Source organism: Saccostrea echinata, unplaced genomic scaffold, assembly GCF_033153115.1.
Source record: "Saccostrea echinata isolate AGI-Se365-2 ecotype Australia unplaced genomic scaffold, CSIRO_AGI_Sech_v1 ptg000022l, whole genome shotgun sequence".
NCBI classification, from domain to species: Eukaryota; Metazoa; Mollusca; class Bivalvia; order Ostreida; family Ostreidae; genus Saccostrea; species Saccostrea echinata.
This window is the reverse complement of record NW_026889771.1, coordinates 14,512,783-14,540,547: the sequence shown is the minus strand read 5'-3', so window position 1 is coordinate 14,540,547 and position 27,765 is coordinate 14,512,783. Positions and strand designations below refer to the sequence as shown.

The following is a 27,765-nucleotide window of genomic DNA, read 5'->3' as shown; positions in this document are numbered from 1 at the left end:
CCCCATCTTTCCGAAGAAAATTACAAAACAACGGTTGTCTGTCGCTTAGCTAGTCGGCTTATAATAAATGAAATGCAACTCTTAACACAATTATCATTAAAAATATTTTACATGTAACTTGATCTCAATGTTTATATGATAATACGCACATCCTCATAGCATTGTTCTTTGAAAAGATATTCCACAATAATCTTCACAGTCTTTAATTTGATCAAAACAACAAATTTTTCAAAATACTAGTTATCCAGTCCATTTAATAACAGCCCTGTATTTTGTACCTCCTTTAAGGTCACGAATTTAATCCATTCATAAATTGTCCCATCGACAAGCTGACCGAATAATCGGGTTAAATCATCAATCATTATTGTCACTGGAATTCTGAACCAATTATTCTTCAAGAGAAGCTGGATTATGTATTAAATTTCACCCGTATTTGTCTTGAGGATCCTGGTCTTTCTTTATTGTTGAGGCTTTACTCCAGCTTTGCTTTGAAACAGTGTTCATTTCATATCTCTCCGTTCTTGGAAGGGAATTTTTATTTTTTGATGACGTCATGACAGAGGGAACTCGAATTCTTTTATTTGTGCAGTTGCACTTGGACAAACGTAACACTGACTGAAATTCCTTGCGAAATTTTGCTGCAAAAAAGATTTTTAAAATGATGATAAATATGCCAAAAAAGTCACTCTTAGATGTACAGATTTCAAAAATCTCGTACATGATATACATGTATTTTATATATTGCCCTCCCAGTAAAGTACAAAGTGTATGAATGAAATAATATTGACATTAACTGTTTTTATATTTTTCAAACATCTTCTCAAAAGGTACATAAAACACAACAAAATTTAATATCCTACTAGTACATTTTTCCCACTGCAAAAAGTTAAACACTGTATTATTTATTAAAAAACAAACAGCTCTGCAGTTCATTTAAATTATGAAAACATTTGAGAAGATATTAACTAGGGGCGGGATGACAAGGGGGTATTTATCTGTATAAAATTAAAAGGGCGTGCCGTAGGAGCATTTACGTTACCTTCTTCTATTTCAGAAGAAATATATGTCTGGTTAAAATATAATAAGGTTGCACATCTTTCAAAAATAATTACATATAAGCTGAACAAATTATAACTCACCTGTGATTATGATCTATAGTATAATCTAGTGACTTTATTAGAATTTTTAATATTTATTTTATAAATACTACAGTGTGTCATCTGATACAAAAAATCTGTGACGTATCCTTCTCCAATTTAATCTTTTTCTCTTTTCTGCTGGTAACTGAAAAATCATATTTTGATTTCAAATTTGATTCAGTAAGTTATTAGATTGAGGAGTGTAAAAAAAAGATAGTTACTGCATATGTTCTTTCTGTAAACTTTATAGAAAATGATTCTCAACTCTTTTTTAGCACACTGTAATTTAAATATACTTAAGCAAAAAAGTTCAGGATCGAACTCTAAAATTTTTTCATAGTAAAAATTATAGAATATCCTGTAAATTCCAATTAATTGAATATCTAGCATGAGAATAAATCTTTGCTCAAATTTACCCGCACTTTTTAAAAGTTGACCGATTTAGCACTTGTAGTGATTACAATTTGCAAAAACGATTTTCTTAGATAAACTTGCTTTTCAGTACGGATAAATTTTAAAATATGTTGCATTTGAATCAAAGTGGGTTAACAGACAGAAAAGAAAGCACATATTATATCAGTTTAGGATCGTCCATGAGCGATGGGGACCAAAGAAACTGACGGTGACATTTCATTGACCTTTAGCGACAATATGCGACAGATTTCTGCTTCCAACCCATATTTCTGATCATTTTACATGTACACCGAAGTAGTTTGGTTTTCGTATGAAACTATCAAGAATCGCTCAGAAGTGCACATGAGGGCCCTGGACAATATACTTAAATTTTGCCATTTTTTAAACACAGATGTGAATATAGTCCAAATTATTCTCAATACAATGTAAAATACATTTGTAGTTTTTCAGTATTAATTTTCAAAAAGATTCCTAGATTTATTTCCGTTTCAGAATTATACTCTTCAGTATTAAATAAAACGTACTTAAAATTTCTAAACTTTTTGACTCTATCTATCTATCTATCTATCATTTTACCACTAAGTAGTTATAAATTAGCTCTAAAATTGAGCTGTGGTTTACAACACCTTATGTATTTAATTTTACAGAAGCTGAATTGAAGAATGCCAAGTATGTTTCTATTTTAATTTAACACAAAAAAGTTTTGGAAATTTCAGCATGTGGTTCTAAAAATATGTCCTCCTTTAACTGAGGGAAATATTCAGTTTCAAAAAGGTATGCTTAAAACCTTTGCCAAGCATAATGTCAACAAAAATATTGCTTTCTCAATCAGCAATCAGTCGTCAAGTCCAATCTCATACAGTGAAGTTTTCTAGAGAAATGGTTGGTGATTTTGGAAGAGATCCACTAATAGATCCACTTAAATTACATGGGTTATAATACAGGACACCAAATTCATGAATTATTGCCAGAAAACCAATTATATGCCGCTTTTAAATTTTCATAGATGATTGCATCAATTGTTGATAAAAAAAAAAGAACATGAGACAGACTTTGCACTTTAGCTACCATAAGATGTAAGTGGCATAGAAAGGAAGGGTGATTTTTGTATACGTACCGCTCATGAAGTTGTAGATGAAAGGGTTCACCACACTATTAGCATAGCAAAGGATATGTGAAGTTAGTACAATGATTGATATCCAGTTGGCTGGGATTTCTTTAAACGCTGCTGTGTATCTGTAAGTTTGACGAGGATTTATTAGCATTAATAGATACCATCTGGAAAATGAAGGATTACAAATCTTTGTGTCTATTTTAAATTCCGATGACCGATATCTTTTTTGCAGACAAATTATAAAAAGGATATTCAGTTAACGGGTTCTTTTAAAAATCATAATATACCCTTAAAACGAGGCCTCGTTAATTTTCTTTTATCTGTATAAGTTGCATCTTAGATACGGAATACTATAGAAATACTAGTAGTTTTATGGGGTGAGAAAAAAGATCATTTATGAAATTGTATATACAAAGATACGGGCTTGATATCATAGCTACAAGTATGCGACAAACCATCCCTGTTCACTCTATTCCCCAAACTGTCTGTTAAGGTATTCAATGTCTAATAGAGAAATATTTGCTAATATTTTTTAAGTATAAATTCAACGTAAATAATGCAAACAAAAAGAGTTCTAAAGGTTTATTGGAACAAACAACTTGAACTAAAGTTTCTATTTAAAGCTTCTTCTTTTACTTTGACCTCTGGAATATTCACACATTTTCCTTGATTTTACCCCTTTTAGAGATTTTGTTTCCTACTAATTATGCATTTGATACCTTAAATGCAATACCTTGTTAAATTTAGAACATGAACTGGTAGATAACACACTGCAAATACAACGACTATGGCAATCAGCATTTTAGCCGCTCGCTGTCGGGATCGGAGTTGACTTTCTGGTCCAGATGACGTCATCTTGTTCATTGGACGGTGCTCTGCCAATAGCATTAAATAAAATTTTAATGAAGCAAAATACAGCTACTAACGATCATTCATTTTATTTGTTCTTTTTCCCCCCAGTTACATTTCTGCTCCAAACATCTTGGTACAGTGCATCTTCTGGTATTTTGTTAACAAGAATTTCTTCGTGCGGTATTATTTCTTTGTTTAGAAATGTAATTTTATATTGCAGGAGGGTCAACCCCAGTCCATTCGGCAAACCTCGGCTGATTCCGTCACCTTCATCAAACCTCGGCTGTACGAGGAAACTTGATATGCGTCTCCGCTTGACATTTGTGATAAGGCTGCCTGTTTACCGCATAGGGAAAACGTAACGCTTTGAAAACGATAATAAACATGCATCTGGTATACGATGAAAATTTTTAAAAAGCATGTAAGGTACACTAAGAATAACACTTACCAAGAAAAATGCACTTAGTATCTTTACATAATCACATGTTTGTTAACGGATCGAATTCAGCACACGTAAATGTAGGGCGCAGCCATATTGCGTATAAAGTAGCTCCGGTTCAATGGAGGCTAACATGATACAGCCGAGGTTTGTTGAGGTACGAATCGGCCGAGGTGTGCCGAGTGCACCACAGTCAACACCCCCCCCCCCCCCCCCCCCCCGTAAAATTCATTTCCCAACATGAAAACTTTTTCGTGGTGTTGATGGTGGGGTTCACGTTTTCCGGGGGGGGGGGGGTTCCAATGTCATTTTTTTTAAATTTGCTTCATTATATACTTGTAATAACTCTGCAAATTCCAGGAGACAAGTCAAGTCCCTACAAATTAAGTGATAGAAAGATCTCTAAATCACATAATAAGATACATGTACAATCTGTTCAAAGTGTTCGATGAAATTTTGAAAAAAATACAAAAAATTGGAATTTTTTTCTTTTTTAAAAAAGACAAATACATCTACACTTAATTTCGTCTAAAGGATGAATCGTTTAAACGTCCAAATTTGGCCCCCCGATAAATTACAAAAAATTAAATCAAAGTTTTTCTACATATTTTGGCCTCAATCTTTCCATCAAACATTGTAGTTTATTAATTTCAATTTTTACCTCCTTGCGCTGTAATTAGGTATTTATGTGATTAATATAGCAGGGGTATGTTGTTTACATCGATTTCTCATAGACTTTAGGCCACACCCCCATTTTGCAAGCCCATTTTGTATATGAGCGCATGGATGTTTCAAGTTGCCGTAAATACGGTCAATGTAAAGAGTTATACTAGTCATCTACATTCATGAAAGAAATTGAAACAGTCTTGCGCTCATTTGTTATTTTCAAAAAAGGTGCAAAATCACGGGTGCTTGTCTCCATAGTAAAGGCACCTTGTTTACAAATTTCAACCCGTCTTTGACCTCATGAATAACAAAGCACTGAACACGTGACTCAAATCTATTCACTTTGAGCGCTTTGAGCACACCTATGCGACATTGTGTTTAGTGTCTGCGAGCCATCGATGGTCAAATCATTTTTCAAATGGGTAATTAAAATTTTGGGAGAATTTTTTTATGATTAAGATGTGTTAAGATTTTCAGTCGATTTTGTTTGATTTTTTTTTCGGTATCTATCAATTTATATTGAAGTCCCGTAGCTTGCACTTACTGCTTGTGTCTCATAAATACAGAATTCTAAAACTCAAATTACTGTGGGTATACATGTATATTATACATTTGCCCTTGTTCCTAAATATACATCAGTGCTGCGTTCATTGACTTGGAAGATATGAAAGATTTTTTTTTTCAGTTAAAACTGTCATTAATTTTATAGTCCGTTATTTGAAAAACACCAATTCATCATACCTTTAGAAAAATAATTTGTTAGTTACAAGTGCACAAATGCATACTTCCAATAGAAGAAACCTTCATGGAAAGAAATTAAAGTACGGAGCGCTCAAAAAACCTGTGTATCGGATGAAAAGTCACTGAATACATTTGCACAAAAAAGCACCCCTAATTTGAATAGAAGGAAGCTTCAGGTTTCTTCTGAAGCAAGTGTTATAACTTTTTACATCGGCACAAAATTTTACAATTTTTTTTTTTGTTGCAGATCATTTAAAAATGTCCATGTTCGCAGGTATTTTAAAAGCATAATGTTTAAAAGCAAGAACATGCATTTGTATGACCCTTTCACATGTCCGATCAACGATATTAGTAAAAAAAAAAATCAGTCGAATGAAAAAGGGTGTTAAAATTACCTCGGAGTGATTTATTATTTATCTTACTACAGGGATAATCAATAAGTACAGGAGTGGATTTCGGCAATTAATGAATTCCTAAATGAGGAAGATCATGTTAACTGGCCTGGCATGAATAAACAAGATTTTTTGTGTGTGTGTGTGTGTGAAAACAATGCAATTTGGACTGTACAAAGTACACTGACACTGTTTTTTACCCACCAGCGATGATACTGACGTTTAATTGACGTTTAAATTTTCACTTTCTTAACTATCTATTTTTTATACACCGAGTGTAGTTTTATATCATAACTCAACCGCCTACGTGTATTTGTTATAACACTCGGATTTTTGCAAAAATCTACACATGTATGAAAAAATTTCAAATTATGTAATAAGCTTAAATGGATTAATTATCTCTTTTTCATAAAAAGGTTTCTTTGAAGTTTGAAAAATAGTGTATCCTTCGTTCTGTTTCCAAAGTCCATTGTGTATTCAATGTATAAATAATTTAATGAATTTCTAGTAAATCATTTCAAATACGACTCGTAAGTTAAGCAGAAAAGAAATCAAAGTTAAGCCAGCCAAATTAAAAAAATGTATGCTTATATTTTGTCTGTCTCTAGCATGAAAAAAAAGGCTTTTTAGGTGTCAGTTAATCATAAAACTTAGTACACCTCGAACACACGCTAATGTATTCATTCATGCTAATCGCACGCTTGATAGACGCTCCGCCTTCTTATTTAAATAATACAACGACCTGCATAACTGTAATGGCGAAACCGGGATTTTACAGTGAAGTATGCGATTTTATTTAATCGATATAATGTATATATTGAAAGTCTCTTTCCCCAAAAAATCTTTTATGAGTATCTATACAGACTATGCTTGAAGACTTTAGCTATAATATAACAATGTTCTAATTTGAAAAGGTAAAATTATCCATTTAAAAAGGGGCGAGAAAGCAGTGTTATGAGGATTCATTCTTTAGGAATTTGTGCAGATAAATCAATTAAAAATATGATATTGCATTCATTTTTAAATATACTAAATCACATGTAAGCATAGTCTATAACTATAATATTATTACGAGTTTTAACCTTTAAATCGAAGGTAAGTAGAGCTGCTATTTTTATTATGATATAGTCTTTATCAAAGCAAACCAGACCTGCTTCAACAATTCCTGGTAGATCTTTCCGCCAAAGTTGTTTTGAAATAACAGCGTAGGTGTAGGCCATAAGGCAAATAGGGATGGAATACAGCACTATCAAAATAACCAAGTTAAAAATCATATTGTCTCTAACTGACCACCGGCGACTGCAGTACCGGAGATAGAAGGTCACGCTTTCATGGAATGTGTTGGTAACCGAGTAGTAGATAAGGTCCGGTATGGAAACACTAAATCCAATCAACCAGATACAAATGATGGTTCTCAGAATGAACCTTTTGGATAGTCTTCCTGTCCACGGTTTGCAGATGGCGAAGTATCGCTCTACTGATATTGCCGAGAGTGTAAGAACAGACACCGTCACAGAAGTTGTCTGAAAGAAAGACATTTGACATTAATGTTATCAACCATTTGTCTAATTTTGCACTAGACATTGTTTTCCTTTATTCAGTGAGGTCACTCATAAAACTATTGGAGCCGTACATTAATAACAATTTTCCGCTTTGTTCAATTCATCCATGGTAATTATTTTTATGAATAACTTAAGCATCTTTCAACCTAAAGACCTCATATCGTACTCCATGGCTGGGAGGGGACAATTTTTCTAATATATCTTCAGATTCTTGATTAATACCTGTTTAATGAAATTGCATCCCTCAAAAAATCATTACACATGTAATTTGTTTATGAAAAGGTGACACTCCTGTAAATTTACATACTTCATTTTCATTACATGAATAAACAATTTTAAATATTTTCTGTAATTCAAGGAAGTGACTGGGAATTGTAATGCTCATATGCGTTACTCCTACTCAAATTTTTAACAGAGCAATGTTCAGAGCAGTCAGTATCCTCGTGAACCGAGTTGACTTCGCCTGAACGTAAAAGTCCGGTGTAGTTTTACCAGAATTAACAGATTGAATTAATTTTCCCAAAAGCAAAGGGTGTTCGGATCTTCTGTTTATTTAAGTAAACACGTTCTTTTGCACACAGAAAAGTTGCAAGATTCAATTGATTATACAGCATGTAGAGTATCCGTATAAATATGTTAGGATCTCAAACTCATTATAATGGAAAGGGGTCCTTTATATATAATACATGTATGTCATGAAAACTTAATAGGAAACTGACAATACATGGCTAACCAAGTAATTCATCGTGTAATGCCCGCGCACATGTTTGTATTTGTCATATGCCTTCGGTGGAGTCAACTATGATTAGCTGCAGCAGATTAAAAATGACACCTACAGATATTAAATTGTCTTTAAGTCTAGGATCATGATGAAATTATCCGACCCAAGAATCGAAGCACTGTCAACTTGCAGAGCATTCTCAAAATAGGGTTAATTTAAGATTGATAACAAAAATCATTATAGTTTTGGGATTCACTTTGTAATCGGTCAAGGTTAAGACTCTACATGCCCAGAACGCATATATTTATGTTAAACACTTTTCAAAAGAATATCTTAAGCACCTGTCAATATTTGTATGATACAAGAGAGTCCGGTTAACCCCTTTAATGTTTACTTCTAAATAAATATAATAATAAAAAAAATTGTATTTGTAAAAAGATGAGGAAATTGCTAATTTACCGAGAACTTCACTTATGATGTTTCTGGGATAGTCGCGGAAATGTTCATTGCATGCATCTGAAATGAAATGCAAGCAGCACGTATATAAAGCTTCTTCGATCAATGATTATCTTCTTTTAATGTTTATTGCAACATAAATCCCATAATCCACAACAGAAGCGTTGAAATGGCCTGAGCCGACACATAATGTATGTTTATGGCAATGGAATATTTATCTGCACTTTTAGGAAGTGTTATATGTAACAAAGACTTCGATATCAATGCATGTTGCTCCAGTATGGAATCTGTAATTAAGCGCTAGGATAAGTTTCCAATGGTAACGCGACCATCTTTCCCGTCATCTAGCAGATACCAGTTATAATATCATTTGTTAAAAAGATTTTATGCTGTTGATATCCGCTCCACGAAGAAGTATAAATAATTATGTGAATTCGTACCAACAAGATAATTCGCTTTTTTTCTACGGATCGAGCCCATGAATTTGCGACTTTCATGTCAAATTTTATTCTGTTAAAATTGCCTCTGTCATCTCCACATATCTCTGATCCAAACGATGAAATGAATCTCTGAATCGAAGCTTTAAGGCGAAAAAAATGCCATGGATAGATACAATCCCCCTGAATAATATTAGATTATATACTAGGGTATTTCATTATCCGAAGTGGGCTCAGACATACGAACAGAAATTTTATGGAATAACCCTTCCGTACTGAACTTCAAATCGATATGTTATATCAAAAAGTATTTTATATGATCCTTTAATCATGTAATATTTGCATGGATAAGTTAATATGCTCGATTACCAGTAGTTGCTTGTGAGAAGCACCTATTCCTTAAAAACAAGTAAAGTACCATAAAACAATAGCTTTTATGTAAATATTCTTAGTACATGCACATGTACATCTGTTGAAAATATACGATGCACTGGTCATTTATTGATGGTAGTTTGTAAACTTACTTCAAGATCGCTATTCTTTTTGTTTTCCTTCAGTGTTTGGAGTTTGGAATGAACTAGGCACAATTACATGTACATAAGCATAGCTGATAATATGAAGAAATATAATTAAGCGGTGTGTCAGATTTAATATTCCGTTCATTGAAACTTTGTAAATATATGATCAGAATAAGGTGAAGAGTATAACTGCCACATGGAAAATAACTTTTCTTAACTTTCATTTATATAGTGTGGACATGGACTTTTGTTATAGTCTTCTCCACTTTCTGAAATTAGCTGAGTTTCAGACTAGTCGGAGACTTGCACATTTCCTATAGTTTCTAGAAACAAGGTATTACAAACATTTTTATGTGTATTTACGTTTGATTATTTTTTTTTTAATTAAGAGTAAATTAGCATTTAATTTGTTGAGAAAATACAGTGAATTTTCTACAAACATGTGCCTACATAAAAGCAACCTACATGAAAAATCTTTTATACTGATAAATTTACCTTAACAGAGGATATAACTTGAAAAAAAAAACATGTCAAGATAAAACTGGCGTCCATTTACTTTTGATATGAAGAAAATACTGTCCTATTGAAGATCTACAGATAAAAAAAATTAGATTCGTCAATTAAGATTTCGTAAAATGAAAGATTGATTATTGTTGTGCAAAGCCGAGTCAGCATTATTTCAGCCATGTTTCGGCAGTATTAATTATCATTCCTGGCCAGTTTTGGGGTTTCTCTGGCGGCTCCCAGTGAGCCTACTCGAAAACCAGAAAAACGATCTTTTACGTGCCAACGGGCTTGCAATCCTTGACACGAGGCACCATTTAAAGTCCCATCCGACGGACATAAAATTTAAAAATACACGAAAACGGTTAAATTGATGAATACAAATAAATGCTAATTAAAATAAAAATATCTTAATCTTAATATAACAATCAGTTTCTTGTAAATACTATAAAAATGTGCAAATATTAATGTTTGTAAAAAGATCATGATGTGCAATCAAACGTTAGCTGTGTAATTCGGATACTTGTACGAGGCAATTTTTCGGATACATGCAGAAGTCGCGAACATGCTGGTATACAGAGCGATATTAAAGTGAAATTGCTGAATTAATCTACAACAAAGAAAACAGAAATTCCAGTGCTGCATGACTGCAAATTGTTTGCAATTTTACAATGAAGTCGTCGTATCCACGATTTTAAGCATTTAAACATTTACTTCACAATTAACAGCGCTTGTCCAATCACTATATATTTAGCTACATCGGTTCTCAGTTCCGATTCATTCGTTTGTATTGTATGCCATATTGCACAGAAAAATTAATAAACATTCTGATCAAGAATTGATTTTCTGTCTGTAATAAGTAACGAAATTTCGGAAATCAACATTAACGTCTTTCTCACTGCAGTAAGGCAAAAGTTGTAGTTAGACAATAATAACTGCAAAGTATGGCACTTACGTTCAGTTATAACTCGGAAATGATTCATTTTGATCACTGCTAAAATAGATTTACACTGATTAATAAATCAAACAGTAGCAGCAGTCGACATACCACATGACATGGAACATATCAAAACTCAACATGCTCAATATTCAAAACCTAGTGTCAACATTTTTTAACTTAGAATTATTAAAGCATTCTCCAAGGAAAATATAAAAAGTAAAATTGTGTTTCCCTTGCAACAATAATAATAATAATGATAAAATTATCCTCTCGCAAAAGTTAGAGAGGATAAAGTGACGATCGTGTGTTTATTGGGTGGACGCGTAACAAAAGTTAAGCAAGTAATAATTCATATCAGGATTGATATGCTCTTTTTCGAGGGGATGCTCCGCTTTGCGGTGCCCTTTTTTTTCAATTGTTTCTCAAACTAGAAGGCAAACTGATCACGGAAGCCTAGTGGTAGGGCCTTGCTTCGTTATCGGGAGGCCTCATGGCGCCGCTTCGAACCTTAGGCAAGTTTCATAAAGGTAGTGACTGTTCCTTCACCAAGTGTCCGGTACTAGAAGTCAAAGCCATGGGTCTTTTGGATGAGAACTTAAAAACCGAGGTTCCGTGGCACGATAAAGATTCGGCACTGCTGCAGCCATTAGCGCCATGCATAGGTCAAAATTTGTGGCACTTCACCCAAAGCAGGTGACGTCTCTATATGAATGGAAATTCTCGAATGGGACGTTGAATAACACACAATCAATCAACTTAGAAGGCATTCGGAGAATGCATAAGTCTTACAATCTCAAAGGGTCACGTAAATATCTCTATTAGTTAACTCGGGGCAGCGCGGATAGCACCCCAATTAAATCAATGCTAAAGAAGACACATACGCTTAATCAGACATAAAAAAATAATTTTAAGATAAAAAATATGGGTGAAGCATTTTGAAAATTTTAATCGTTTGAAAATAATTAAATGTATACGAACTATACTGGACTATGCCTAATGTCAGACTTGCGTCAATGTTTGCTTCATGTAACTTCTGGAAGTGTCAGATAATTCGGACTTAGTTAAATTTGGACATTGTAGAAGATCCCTCAATTATAAATCTAACAAGCATTCTGAGAGTATTGCATTAGCAATACTAGTCCCCTACCGGCAAGTGTAATCTGGTTCCCGTTAAGAATTGAAAATGCCATAATTCCGTCAAAAATTAATGAATCGGGACGAAATGCAAACTTGATCTATAACTAATCAAGGTAAAGCCACATACCGAAAATCAGCTCAATATCTACAAGCGTTTAGAAGAAAATTGCGGAAAACCCGTAAAACTTGAAAAGGCCGTAATTCCGTCAAAAATCAATGAAGCGGAACGAAATGCAAACTTGATCTGTAACTCATCAAGATACACTCACATGCCAAAAATCAGCTCAATATCTGCAAGCGTTTAGGAAAAAAGTGCGGAAAACCAAGTGGGACAGACTGACAGACAGACAGAGGGACAGACAGACAGACAGACAGACGGACGGACAGACTCAGAGGAAACCTATAGTCCCCTCCGGTTTCACCGGTAGGGGACTAATAAAGCATGAATAAGTTAAAGGGGCTTGGACACAGATTTGAAGTGAATATTTTTAAAAATTTCAGTATAATTTAATGACTTATATGTTGACTTATAATTTGCTTGAGCATTTCACACAAAAATATTATAAAAGCGTGTTTAGAAACTTCTTTCATTTGAAAATTATTAAAACTACGAATTTTGGGACGCATTTGATTGACACATATCCTTGCACTTTCAGGAAGTAAATTTTATCTCAAGTTTAACATACATGTATAAGAAAAGTGGAAAATTTGTTGTGTATTGATTGAAAATATTAAAACTTTAATCCAGAAAATTCAGAGTAGAAACGTGAGAAAGCAAAACTAACTCACCAGTATTGTCAGTCCGTGCTCAGTGATGTGTGCAGAGTAAATGGATTGATTGATTGTATGTTCTTTTGCGTCCCGTTCGAGAATTTTTCACTCATATAGAGACGTCATCGTATACCAGTGAAGGGCTCCAAATTTAGACCTTTACTCGGCACTCGGGGCCATTTAGCAGTGAGGGTTCTTTATCGTGTCAACGCCTACCGTGACACAGAGCCTTGGTTTTTAAGGTCTCATCCGAAGGACCCGCAACTTTCACTTCAAAGTGCCGAAGGAACAGTTGCTACCTATTTTTTATCGACCTAGGTCAGTCGCAGCCTTGATTCGAACACACGACCTTCCGATCAGGGAGCGAGCGCTCTACCGACTGAGCTACTGTTACGGCTAAATGAATTGATCACACCCGGTAAAATGTAAGCATTAACAAAAGCAAAGCTCGTACCGTGTTTAAAAACACAGTTACTTGACATGTTATGAAGAATGTTTTGTCTGAGAATTTGAAGAATTTTCATGTTAATTCAATTCATTAAACTGACTCACAGGTTATTTTTTGAATATAGAAATTGTGAACAAAAACGGCAAATGCAACTGTCCCTTTAATCACTAATGTTCTGTTTATAATGTTTATTTAATTTCATGTTGATTTTAAATTCTTTTAAATTAGTATCATTACTGTATAAAAATCTGCAACAGTTTTGAAGTTTATAAAATCATCAACCGTTTTAATTTGACCCCGTCTCTAAGTACTGTATCAGTACATGGATTTTTCTTACCGTACCTATACTAAGGGCTTAGCTTGGTCTGCAATCGGCATGCAGACCTGTCTGTCAATTTTTCCTTCCACATTCGTCTCAAATTTTCAGCATCCAAAGAAAATAAACAACGATGAGTTAAAAGAAAACACAGGTAATCGTTTGTCAAAACATACAGGGAACCATTTCTTAAACAAAAGAGAAAATGTTAGCTAGTACTGTAAATTTATACTCGAACTGATCAAACAAATTCTTTAGACCATTTTCTCGATGGTTTTATTTTTGGTCACATTTGAAAGCGATCAAATTACTGCTGCTTCTTTTTTTTAATAAAAAAAAAAAAATTAAAAACCATTTTTATGACATTTGTCTTAGTATGGCATTTATAAATCTTTGATCTGACACTTCATCACGAATGTTTAAAATATCGGACGCGTTGTCTGCGCACAGTATTCAATATGCAAACAATGCCCATTTCGTTTACGGCCACACACTGCCTTTCCATAAGTAATGTTTATACAATATAACACACAGCATGTCTTTGATGTCACGGGCGTGCTAAGTTTACAAAGAGCACTTTTACGGCAAACAAGTAATTGTGCAGCTTGCAAGCCACAGGAAATTTCCTTTTTAATGCAGTCGATGACGTCACAGGCTATATACCTACACTTCTAATAATTTATTTTAGCACCAGTTAATGATGCTGGATTAATTATTGTTATGAAATCATTAAAAGTCGATGAAGCTCGTTCAGTACCTACTTTGTCGTAACTTTATAAACTGTTTCACAATCCTGCAACCGATCAAAGCTGCTCTCAAAGAGAGATGTTCGGCTAATGATGTCTTCCGAACGTCCTTCATATCAAGCTTGTAACATAGTCATAAAATATTAGTTGCTCTAATCATTCTATTTAATCTCGACTATTAAAATAATGTTTCTGTGCAGTCAGATAGTCTGATGTTCAGGACATTCATATTTTGTTTGAACAGTGTAGATTAAATGCCTCTGTAAAGCTTCTTTATACAGCTTTTCCATGTTATCAAAGCTTGAACTGGTATAGTTTGTTTTTACCCAGTTTTCGCTGGTGAGCAATCTTTCATTGTGTTAATTACTTTTTTTTCTTATCAGCCTGCTTATATTGAATGCCATAGTCAAAATGAGCACTTTATTACAACACACTCTTGTTATATATATATATAGAGAGAGAGAGAGAGTTGTTTTCTTGTTTGACAGCTCTTGTTACATGTGACATTCAAGTACTGTATTTGAAAATTGGAAACCATTCTGTTATGATATATTCAATGAATTTTACGAGTTGAAATTATTAAGTAACCGTTCTTCAGATGGAGAAATGGTGTTAATTCTGCTGATTTGCATATCAGCCATTTTGGAACTATAATGGCGGCCGAATTTATAAAGGTTTATATAGAGAAAATACAAAAAATCGCGAATTTTTATATCCTAACTATTTCGGATAAAGTTCTTCCGCCGATAGTTTGATTCTTCTTAATATCTTCTACCGGAAATGACAAGATTCTTGACACCAAAGTGAAAGTTGCGACCGCCTTTTTGATTTGAAAATTCGAAGCGAGAGTATATTGTTTTAATGAAGGAAAGAGCACAGAATTGATGTTTTTATCATTTTTTATGAGGAAATGTAAGTGTTTATTACAAGTTGGCAGAGTTCTCCCGCCGATTTAGAGGTGCAGGAGAGAGCCTATTTTTATAAAATGCATATGTTTTACCATTCCATGAGGAGTTACGACCGCCCTTTTAATTTGAAAACGGCAATTTTTGGCATCAGTGTGACTTACTTTATATCGGGAAAACGGTGTCCTGAGTCGTCAGCTGTTATTCGCAAAAATTTCTACCCATATAACTATGACAGAACCTTGAAGAAAAAACAAAACGAAACAGGCTTGAAGGTTTTAACATAAAAAATTAAAGAGATGGAATTTCGAGTTTATTCAGTATCTTATGAATATTAATGAGAAATAAATCACGTGGAAGCAATCTCATGAATAAATTGCACACAATTTCTCCATATGTGTTGTTGGATCCTTTCACGTTTGTTGATTTCCAATATAAAGAGAGAATTACACGTCCAGAATTCTAGATAAATATCATTACTCTCCATTAGTTTTTATTTATTATATACCAGATCCTTTGGCAAAGGGACAGAAAATACAACGAATTGTACATAGTTCGATATGGAATTTATTTCAAGAATGGAGCAGATTTTTTGATATTTGCACTCGTGAAAAAAAAAAAAAAAAAAAAGGAAATATATATATATATATATATATATATATATATATATATATATATATATATATATATATATATATATATATAAATCCGGTCTGAAGAGTGAAATAAATTGCATATCCAACTTAAAAACATTGAATTTTCTGTTTATTACATTTTCTATAACTTTCCCTTTGCCTCTGTCTTTTCTTAATACAGTGTCATAGGCTGCGACGTCATAGTTGACCGGTTGAGTCGTCATAGCATAGAAGTTGTGAGGTTGAGAACATTGTAACATGGATTTTTAGCAACATCTTTGGGGGTTTTAGTCTCTATCAAGACGGTCTAGTTACTATCTCTATCTTATGACGGGCCAGAATTTATTTTTTTACTTACTTTGATATCCTTTCACACTGTGAGAGAATATCACTTTGGTATCCCTTAACACTGTGAGAGAATATTACTTTTATTCAATGAATAAATCACAGTATTTTACTGTTGAAAATGCAATAAAATGGTAAATTGCTTCATAAATAAGGGAAGTTGACAATAGAAAAGTTTAAGTTATCACGTTTATAACAAAGTTGTTGGTTTGCCATCAATGTCTTTTTCTTGGTAAAATATCCAAATATGAAACAAAAGTTTCATACAATGTGATGTCTTTTATTTCTAGTTCAATGGGATATATCGAATCAACGTAAGAATAAAAATGAATATTATTGATTGATAAAACTTTATCAATATAAGTAAATGTCGAAATGAAGGTATTTCTTTTCATGTAAAAGTTTTTAAATTCTGCTTCATATGAATAAAAACATGCCTGCTAATAACGGGGCATAATAAGTACCCATGGAAATTCCAACATCTTATTAGAGAACCTGGCCTCTAAACCAGAAGTCTCTGTCGAGACTGTAGCTCTACTGGTTTGTACTTATAACAAAGGAAGAGAAAATTAGCACTTGGACTTGAAACTCTGCAACACGGTAAATAAATAATCCTTATTTAATCTCTTTTTGTGGCAAGATGAATTGCAATCAGACTAAAAACTGTAAAAGGAGTAGCCTTTTAAAAGAATTTTGCAGAAATTTAAATATATTAGTTACCATGGCAACATCATTCATCATAATCAAAAACAATTAAGGCAATTATGTATCTCAATGTTGTCTACTTGCATGCTATGTTATACTAAAATCAGACCAAACTGTAGCCGAAGTAATGTTTTGAAAGTATATCAAAGAGAATTTCAATTTTTTGTAACCATAGCAACACTTCACCAAAATCAAAAAATGGACATACAGAATTATGTATCTCAGTGTAATCTACTTGTGTGCCAAGTTATATTGAAATCAGACCAAAACTGTAGGAGGAGTAACATTTTAAATGTATTTCACAGAAATTTCTATATTTAGAAACCCATGGCAACACCGTTCACAAAAACCGATATAAAGAATCATGTATCTTAGTGTTGTCTACTTGTATGTCAAGTTATATTGAAATCAGACCAAAACTGTAGGAGGAGTAGCATTTTGAATGTATTTCACAGAAATTTCTATTTTTAGAAACCATGGCAACACCGTTCACCGAAATCAAAAACGGATAAACAGAATTATGTATCTTAGTGTAGTCTACTTGTGTGTCAAGTTATAATGAAATCAGACCAAAACTGTCTCTCAGGGTCATTGAGCAGTGAGGGAGCTTTATCGTGCCAACGCCTGCCGTGAAACGGGGCCTCGGTTTTTAAGGTCTCACCCAAAGGACCCGCAACTTTCACTTCAAATGCTGAGCGCATGGCGAAGGAACAGTTGCTACCTATTTTTATCGACTTAGGTCAGTCGCGGCCGAGATTCGAACTCACGACCTTCCGATCAAGGAGCGAGCGCTCTACCGACTGAACTACCGTGAACAGCTGTGGAGCAGTGAAGAGATGCCTATAATAACTTAACTTATCTTGGTGCTTCTAAAGTTTATTTATTGTGATATTTCCCTTCTAAACAAACCGAATTACTCTATAGATGAGAGTGCAGTTTTGCTTGGCATTATCTCTGAATCATCGCATTTAATAGGTCTATATTTCACATGCCAAAACAGTGTTGTTTTATGCGCACGGTATAAAACTTTATCATGAAACAGATAATTGAACATATATTTCAATTTAAAAATCAGTTTAATTTCATCATTAAATGTCACGTTGCTTATCTCCTGCTTAAAATTCGAAAACTTTGACAACGATATTTTTTTTCTCTAAGAGTAAATTCCTTTCTGTACAATTTTCTTGTCATCGTATTCTAATATTACGCTTGGTCTGAAACCTATTCGAGCCAGACTGTTTATTTGCGTACATGTATATTTGTGAAATCCGTACCAACTCCCAAACGATACAAACTCCAAATACTTCCTGTTCGTAGACTTGTTTTATTGGTCAAAGCAATTATTCAAATCATTAGATGAGAAAAATAAGGCCAGAGGAGGCATTGTCGCCGTGCTTTCACGACGAAATGTACTTTATCGTCTCCTGATGCATAGTTGCATGTACTTAGACCGCAATACCATCGTCTCAAGCCACGGTCCGGAGTCCGCATATAGCTCTCTCCTACCCGTGGCTGCTTGATCACATGATGAGAAATATACATGCCATTGTATGGCTATTGATTCTCGATTGTTCCCCTCAGTACTATTATCAGTCATGGTTCAGTGGTGACTGGTCTAATGTGTCTGACTGACAACCAAAATCTAGTGGTTCGAATTTAATTATACCCCTGCTCCGATGGAAGGGGGGGGGGTATACTGTTTTACCCTTGTGTGTCCGTGTGTCTGTCCGTAACAAATTTTCGTCGCAGTTTTCTCAGCAACTAGTCATCACAAATCATTGAAATTTTAGAACAATCTTTTTATGTATGCCATATGGTGGGATTTATTTTTGTATGAATCCGATGCCAGCTTCCTGTTTATCTGTGCGTCTGTCTGTACGAAATTTCAGACACAGTTTTTTCAGCAACTACTCATCACAAATGATTGAAATTTTAGCACACTCTTTGTTAAGCTAGGCATGTCATATAGTGATATTCATTTTTGTTTGAATCAGATGTCATCTTCCTGCTTATCCATGCGTCTTTCCGTACCAAATTTCCGTCACAGTTTGCTCAGAAACTTCCTATTTATTTGTGCGTCTGTCTGTACGAAATTTCCGTCATAGTTTTTTCAGCAGCTACACATCACAAATAATTGAAATTTTAGCACAATCTTTGTTTAGGCATGACATATTTTGGGGTTCATTTTTGTTCGAATCTGAAGTCAATTTCCTACTAATCCGTGTGTCTGTCCGTACCAAATTTCCGTCACAGTTTGCTCTGCAACTTCTTAGCGCGGATGCTTGAAATTTAAGCTCAATCTTTGTTTAGGCATGCCATATGGTGATATTCATTTATGTATGCATTCGATGTCAACATGAGAAGGTAAATTCAAATCAGAGCGGGGGTATTACCGGTGAGCATTCGCTCACAGACTTCTTGTTTTTACAAATATATTCTGTGTTTTGTGTCATTGAAATATTACTCGTTTTAACTTGTTATATGTTATAAATTAATTTCTCATTTGGAAAGGGAAGAGTGTCTTCAATTACATATATTTCAAGGAGAAATAAATATGCACTCAAAATATAAAGCACTCGAAAAACAACAACACTGTACATCTGATTGTGTGGGATCTACTATGATTAAACTAAATATGACCAAACCAAAATACATGAACAAAAGAAACTGTCGAGTTTTAGGGACGCCCTGTCCCTTGTTCAGGACAGAAAAAAGATAAGAAAGTCATCAAAACAAAGGAAATAGAAAAACAAAAACCAATTGATTTAAATCGATGCCGGACCTCTATGAAATAATCCGAGCTGCCTGGTGTACTCTAGTGGAGCAGCATCGCTACGTCATTTTAACGTCACGCCAGCCGTGCATCTTTTCCAAACAGCCATCGTATGTATATATAAATTATATATATATATATATATATATATATATATATATATATATATATATATATATATATATATATATATATATATATATATACATGTATATATATATAGGCAACAATTTTAAAGAGTATCTCAATCAATGTTCTTATTATGTTTAATATATCATTTTTGTGAATCTGTTATTGACAGGGGAAAATACAAGTAAACATTGCTGACGTCGAGATGTCACATTGATTCCTTCGATTTTTATACAGATTCCAAGCTAAAGCTTCATAAATCAGTTATTTTGTACGCAAATATTCCTTTATTTTTGTTTTTATTGGATTTACAGCTATTTTTCATTCATTGATTCCCCGAAAGAGTCGATCAAGGGAGGGAAAAACAGATATAATGTAAATAAATTAAAAGTGATACCAGTTATCCGACGGACCTTATGCCGGAGATAGACCAATTAAGTTTGGTACCGATCATTAAAGAGACAGAAATTCACATACCGTAAGGTTTGCCAAACCTGAGTCAAGAAATGGGTATAAAAGTGCACCAGAAGGACGATGAATTATCGTCAGTTTGTGACATAAATGCCTTTCCCTACGAATTTACGCACTCGTTACGTATAATAAATATGTTAACGTTGATGTATTTTGGTTGACTTATCTGACTAAATGCATTACTTTATTTACCAGTTGTCTTTATGCTTAACTGCATTTTTTGAACAATCCCTCGTTAATTGTTTTAAAATACGAGGAATATTTTCAAAATGAAAAGAAAATTGTCAAAATTCCTTGGGTGATTATTACCATTTGCATAAGATTCACATGCTTTTGGTTCAACATACGCTTGATTTAGTTATACTAATCATAGTATAGATGTAAAAAAGAAAACACACATTCATTCTACACGAACCCAAAATAGATGGGCAATTATTGGTCTGTCAGACCACAAAACGAATTTTAAAGACAGCATGTGCGTAATTAGTATCTCCCAGTAATATTTAATGCACCATCATTAATGTAAAAAAAAATAATTGGTTAAGTACAACATATATACCGCTTTACATCGGTTTAGTTGTCAATTCACAAAGCCGGATCTGTATTACAGCTATCAGTCTTAATTAATGATTCACGGCGAAATAGTACAACAAATTTGAGATAGCCAAAGAAGTTGCTTTTAGAAACCTTAAAAATATGTTTTTGTATCAATGGGCAGGCTTTGAATGCTTTTATGCGAGTTGTAACTGATACTAGTCATCGTTTCCCTACCTCAGTCTGTAACGTCTCTTATGGGAGGCAATATACATATATCTTTTTTTTTTTTTTAAATAATATCATTTATAATTTAGAACAAATGTTTCATATCATGAACCCTTGACTTCGACAAAAAATGAAACAAAAAGAAGGGAAAAAAAACCCTGCTACAGATACGGTTTTAGCTAGAGTGATGTTTTGCATGCCAAATGAGTGAATAGGATTTTTTGACTTCCAGAATTAAGCTGTCATACTGAATTGCACGCTTCTGAAATATTTCGTCAATTTGCTTGGTACACTTTAGAAAAAGATTATGTCATTTGATACGCCCAAAAAAAAATATCAATCAATATTTTGACAGCGAAATGCTATATTGTGTTGTCCTACTGACCAAAAAATCACGCCCTTGATTTAAAAAACAAAACAAAAACAAAAAAAACTTGAATTAAATTTCGTATTTACTTCCACCCAGTAAAATCAAAACAAAAATGTTAACATCAGGTCTTGCCTTTCATCTTAAAAAAATCGGATCAATTTATAAATCTGCCGCATACATTAAAGAATGCAGAAACTTGTTTTTGAAGTGGCAAATACAAAAAAAAAAATGAAAATTCCGTATAATTATTCTGTGGACAATCAGATAAAATTTAGCCTCAAATACTGCGTGGGAGAAACAGAATAAGTCGCTTTGAAGACACTGGTCTGTGAAGACACATTTTTACCCATATCAAAGAGAAGTATCGACTATATTCCACAATATATCCTTCCTCCAAGCTGCAAAATTAATCATAAATTTTATAATTATACGAATATTTCTCTAAATCATTCCTTAACAGTAAAATCTCTCTCAAGACCTAATATCTGTATAGAACAAGGAGTCACCGATTGTGAAGACTCAAGACAATTTTAAATGAAACAATGATAAGCCCATGCTTTTGGATCAAACTAGGTAGGTATGTATACTATTATCTTTCACTAATTAACAATTTTCGATTGCCAATGAGTACATGACTAATTAGTATTGTTGTGTAATCATATGAATTTTTAATAATTTAATTGTAAACGACACTACAGTGAAACAAACACCCTCTCTTATCGCCATCTTAAATTTGGCTCCTCTTTCTAACCAACTTATTGTTCAAGCCTTCTGACAACAAAGGACACAAAAACATGCGATTATGAAGGTATGAGTCGAGATTTTACTGGTATGGTTAATATCGGCAAATTGTAATATTAATCAATAAATTACATAGGTTTTAAAATATTTTTACTTTGAGATTTACTGGTAGATTTTCGAAAATTGGTCTTCAAAGCCCTCTTTCTATAATGGCTGTTGTGTGTGAGGAGAATTGTTTAATGATTAAAAGTATGTCGTGTAAGATAACAACTGACGACAAAGCTGGTGTACACTGCAGAAATCCCCAAAGATTATAAGAATTTCATTTTGTGAAAGTCCGGCCGCCAGAAACCAAGGTATTTCCTCTCCATCATTTACAAATGATTTCGTATTGGTATTTTTACCCAAAATTACTGCATGATTTCTGCTCATTTTAAGCTCTACTGGTCAGAGACCAGAAGAGCTTATGCGATAGTAAGGTGTCCGTCGTCCGTTTGTCTGTAAACAATTTTTCAAAACGCTACTCCTCCTACAGTTTTGGTCTTATTTCAATATAACTTGGCACACAAGTAGACTACACTAAGATACATAATTTAGTGCATCGGTTTTTGATTTCGATGAATGCTGTTGCCATGGTTACTAGAAATAGAAATTTCTGTGAAATTCCTTTAAAACGCTAATCCTCTTGCAGTTTTGGTCTGATTTCAATATAACTTGGCACACAAGTAGACTACACTAAGATACATAATTTAGTGCATCGGTTTTTGATTTCGATGAACGGTGTTGCCATGGTTACTAAAAATAGAAATTTCTAAGAAATTCCTTTAAAACGCTACTACTCCTACAGTTTTGGTTAGATTTCAATATAACTTGGCACACAAGTGGACTTCACTTAGATACATAATTAAGTGCATCGTTTTTTGATTTCGATGAACGGTGTTGCCATGGTTACTAAAAATAGATATCTCTTTGAAATTCCTTAAAAACACTACTCCTCCTACAGTTTTGTCTGATTTTAATATAACTTGACATACAAGTAGACTACACTAAGATACATAATTTAATGCATCGGTTTTTGATTTTGATGAATGTTGTTGCCATGGTTACTAAAAATAGAAATTTCTGTGAAATTCTTTAAAACGCTACTCCTCCTACAGTTTTGGTCTGATTTCAATATAACTTTGCACATAAAAAGACTATACTAAGATACATAATTTAGTACATCGGTTTTTTATTTCAATGAACAGTGTTGCCATGGTTATTAAAAATAGAAATCTCTGTGAAATTCCTTTAAAATGTTATTCCTCCTACAGTTTTGGTCTGATTTCAATCTAATTTCGCACACAATTAGAATACACTATGATACATAATATGTATTTCAGTTTTTGATTTTGATGAATGGTGTTGTCATGGTTACTAAAAATAGAAATTTCTGTGAAATACTTGCAAAATGCTACTCTTCCTTCAGTTTTCGTTTGATTTCAATATAACTGGCAAAGAAGTAGACTACATTAAGACACATATTAATTCCATTTATTGTTGCATGTTGCAAAATTTCAAATCCATGTGCTACTTTTCCTTTGTTATACGTACAGACCAGTAGAGCTACAGTCTCATCAGAGACTTCTGGTTAAATTTCGTGATGCATTTAAACGTTATATACAAACAGTAATAAGAATGATGAACTAAAAGTTCAGGGCGTGAATTAAGATTTAGTTTCCAGAATCGCAAGATGTAGTGTTTCTTTTCATTGTTATTTTTTCCCTTTGAAATCAAAATCTAGTTTAATTTAAGAAAAGACGTGTTACTTTACATCATCAAAACAGTTCTTTTGTAGATAATTGCCTTATCAACTGTTCTGATAGTTAAGAATACACCTGTGTTTTACTAAATGAATTTCAATTACAAAGAATATGACTTCTTTCGTTTGAGATTAATTTATGCTTTACAAATTTACCAACAATAAACAAATGTTTGTTAACACAATTACTTATATATAATACTTTCGGACCACCCGTTTGATGCGTATCAAGAAATTATAGATAACTAAAGCTGGTTCACGATTCTTACGTGGTACCTGCAAATCAATTGCATGCTATATACAGTTATTAATAACACACACGTAATACTATAGTAATTAATATGAATTATGTTACAAATGTATTTTATTGAAGTATATGTACAATCTAGTTGTATTTTAAGTAGTTAAGGTGACGACTGGTCACAATTACTTATAATACTTCCGGACTTCCCGTTTGATACGTAACAAGAAATAGATAACTAAAGCTGGAATTTACTGGTTCGCGATTCCTACGTGGTATCTGCATGCTACATGTATATACAGTTATTAATAAAACACTCGTAATAACTAAATTATTATAATGAAGTATATGTACAATCTGGTTGTATTGTAAGTAGTTAAGGTGACGACTGGTATGTATATCACTTTAGAATTTTTTTTAATATTGATCATTCAAAGCTTTTACTACCTATTTATTTTAAAAATCTTACCATTTGATCTAGACCTGAATATTTACATCCCAGACCTATGAAGAGTGACAAGATATGTAGACTGAGAAGTAGTTTAAAATATCACGTCATACGTGTTAACGTCAAATTTATAATCTCAACCTTTGATATAAGATTTAAGAATATCTATTATAGAAGCGTTTTTTTTTTCTAGGTCCAGGTTGCACCTGTACAAAGAATACAAAGTAACAGGTATCTAGCTAAAAAAAAGAGTTATCATATAAAATATCTATGGTTAAAAGCTTCCCTGAAATCCCAAAATATATTTATTTAGCAATTCTACACCTCTGAGGTGAACTACATGTGTTAGTGCATTGTAGTTATAGGAAAGAAATTATACTAGTGTCTTGCATAGAAGTTTGTAAGTTGAAATACGATTTTCCAGCTCATTCCCTTCGTCAATTAACCATTCCCTGATAAAGTTTACAGTGAGTGAAAAAATGCATTGTTTCCAGAATTCCTTTGATAGGACACATGGTACTAGATAAACTTGTATGAATACAATATTACATAGTATAATATAAGAAGACAAGTACTCTGATATAGTTAAAATATTGTACTAGTAATACAAGTGAAATTAACAAGAAAGCTCACTGAAACTGGTGTAGTATCAAAGTAGATCATCAAATAATTGAGAGCATATCAGAAAACATTTTGTGCCAACAAACGAAGGATCTCTGGAAATGAATTGTGTCTTACATGTACATGTAAGATAGCAGAAAAAGTTGGAATAATTTATTTCTATTGGTGTTTTACTCGTAGTCAATATCTCCTAACGACGTAAATTTGCGCATCTTAAAAATACATCATACGTTACCTATTTTCATAAAGAAGGTCATTTGTATTATCCAAGTTATATACGCTTGGAAAATTTATTATTAGTTATTTTCAAGTATTGGAAGCTACATGAATATGTACATTTGCTGTTATGTTTTAAAAGTTTAAAATAGGGGTCAGGATTACTTTTTAATATACAAGTTCAATTTTATAAATCATACACATCTTTGTTTACTTTATATATGCGTACAGGCTTACAGACTGAATTAGTTATCGAAATTACAGTTATATAATTCCAAAGGTTTCTGCTGATACTTTGTGCATTTTTGTTCTCGTATATTTTATCACTCATGTAATACATGTATTGGCCATCTTGTTTATCAAAATAAGGGCAAAATATTTGGTATCTGGGTTCTACACTTAAATAAACTACGTTGGTCATACTTATATCGAAATCCAGAACTCAATATTGTCTCTCACTTCCTGTTTACAGGTGATGGAAATTAAAAGATTCAAGTCCAACCCTTTCATAAACGTACTTCAAAATGTTTGTATTACGTAATTCTCATATTTTGACGTTTATACTAGTTGAGCACGATTCTCGCACTAATCTGACGGCATGTTAACCATTTCATGCTCAATAGAAAAAGTTAAAGCATAAAGGATAGTTTACGCGCACATCTGCTTAGTGGCTCCACTGGTGATTACTGAAAATCCTGAACTACCCTATTTTACCCCGCAATATAAAGAGTAAACAAGATACTTTTATAATGTAAAGGTAATGCTCTTGTGACAGCAACATGGTTAGATAAACATTGGCACTCTTAATTAACAGCAATCGAGATTTCTATTTGTTAATATTGGATAATGCCGTTCTTTTATTTGTTCTCATTCTGAATTAAGTCCCCGTGGTAAATAACATGCATATTAGACAAAGATGTAAAAGAGAGTATCCATATAAATGTGCTTTTATACATAAATTACATTTGTACCTTCTGAATTTAAAATAAAATAGCTAAATTCACTTGTAATAAGCTCCAAAATATCCTTCATTTGACCAATCATCAGATATCTATATATATATTTTTTTTAAACGACTTACACTATTTTGTCTTGTATTGACTTTATTTCCAGTTAAATCCTTAATAGTACTTGATCCGACTTTGATATTTGTTTTGGGGAGCACATTTACTTATTATAATAACAATTTCTTTTCTGTGATCTTCTCAAATTTTTGACCATTTTTCTTTATTTTTCATTTTGTCTCATACAAAGTAAACGTAGCCATAATTCGAGCGTTTTTGTAGACACTTACCTGTAAGAACGGGACGATCTTGCACATAGTTTCTCCAAGATACCAAGTTTCGGTGACATCTGACATCATTGTCGGCGGAAGACACACGAGGATGACCAGAAAGTCCGCAACGGCAAGGTTAAAAATAAAAATATTAACGAACGTTTGCATATGGTGACAAGTGTAAATAACATAACAGACCAATGTGTTTCCAACTAATCCACTGCAAAAGAGTACTATATAAAGGCCAATGTAAATCCACTCCACGAAATTTGGGAAAATGTACTCATTCTCTATATAATGTTTGCACATTTCACCCATAACACAACCAGGAAGATCTAGACAACTGTTCAAACATTTTGATACACTTAATGAAGTCATGTTCTCCATTTTTGTTTTTCTTTTGAAAAAATTGAATTTCCCCCTACATTTATATAAGATTTTTAACGGTTGGCCATACTAATCACGTGATGGCATTTAACTGTTTGGACTTTACTGTTGCAAAGCTTTGATGCTGAATGACTTCGCTCAGGAAAGATCCAAGAGTAATATATTCCCAATTGATTTATTCCACTTTAAAACTAAAGGGGACTTCGCTTTCCATACATCCGGCTTTTCGCCGCATTCATTTGGTAACTGTTGAATTTTGTTTCGTCAATCCGATACAGGAACCGCAGAACTTTCTGAACTAATGGGGGAGTTTGTTGGCATGTACAGAAAGCTATTATGCAAAACACACCGCTTTTTTTTCTTTTTATGTGCCCAGTCGATTAAATAAGCTAAATCAAAATAGTTAATCAAGTTTTCAGAGATATTAAGATGGTAAAGGACAAGATAATAAGGACAGCTGGACGAGGCAAGTCTATCAAGGATTAATTATAACAAAGTGAAAGACATGAAGGCCATAAAATATGATATAATGCGGAAATGCAGCAAAGAAAAACAGAAATATTTTGCTCTTATCAAAAAGTCCTAGAGTGTTATTAAGAAATGAATATAGATAATTTGTGGAGGAT

General features: G+C 33.2%; 1 protein-coding gene across 1 annotated transcript; it reads right to left on the bottom strand.

Annotated features, from left to right (window-relative positions):
- Positions 1-27,155, bottom strand: LOC133190947 (orexin receptor type 2-like). The gene is made up of 5 exons (XM_061326627.1): positions 26,771-27,155; positions 6,908-7,280; positions 3,401-3,542; positions 2,671-2,789; positions 1-638 (listed from the first exon to the last, which is right to left on the bottom strand). Exons 1-5 carry the CDS (start codon positions 27,137-27,139, stop codon positions 424-426), a joined length of 1,218 nt encoding a protein of 405 aa, XP_061182611.1. The 5' UTR covers positions 27,140-27,155; the 3' UTR covers positions 1-423.
- Positions 27,156-27,765: the final 610 nt, after the last annotated feature.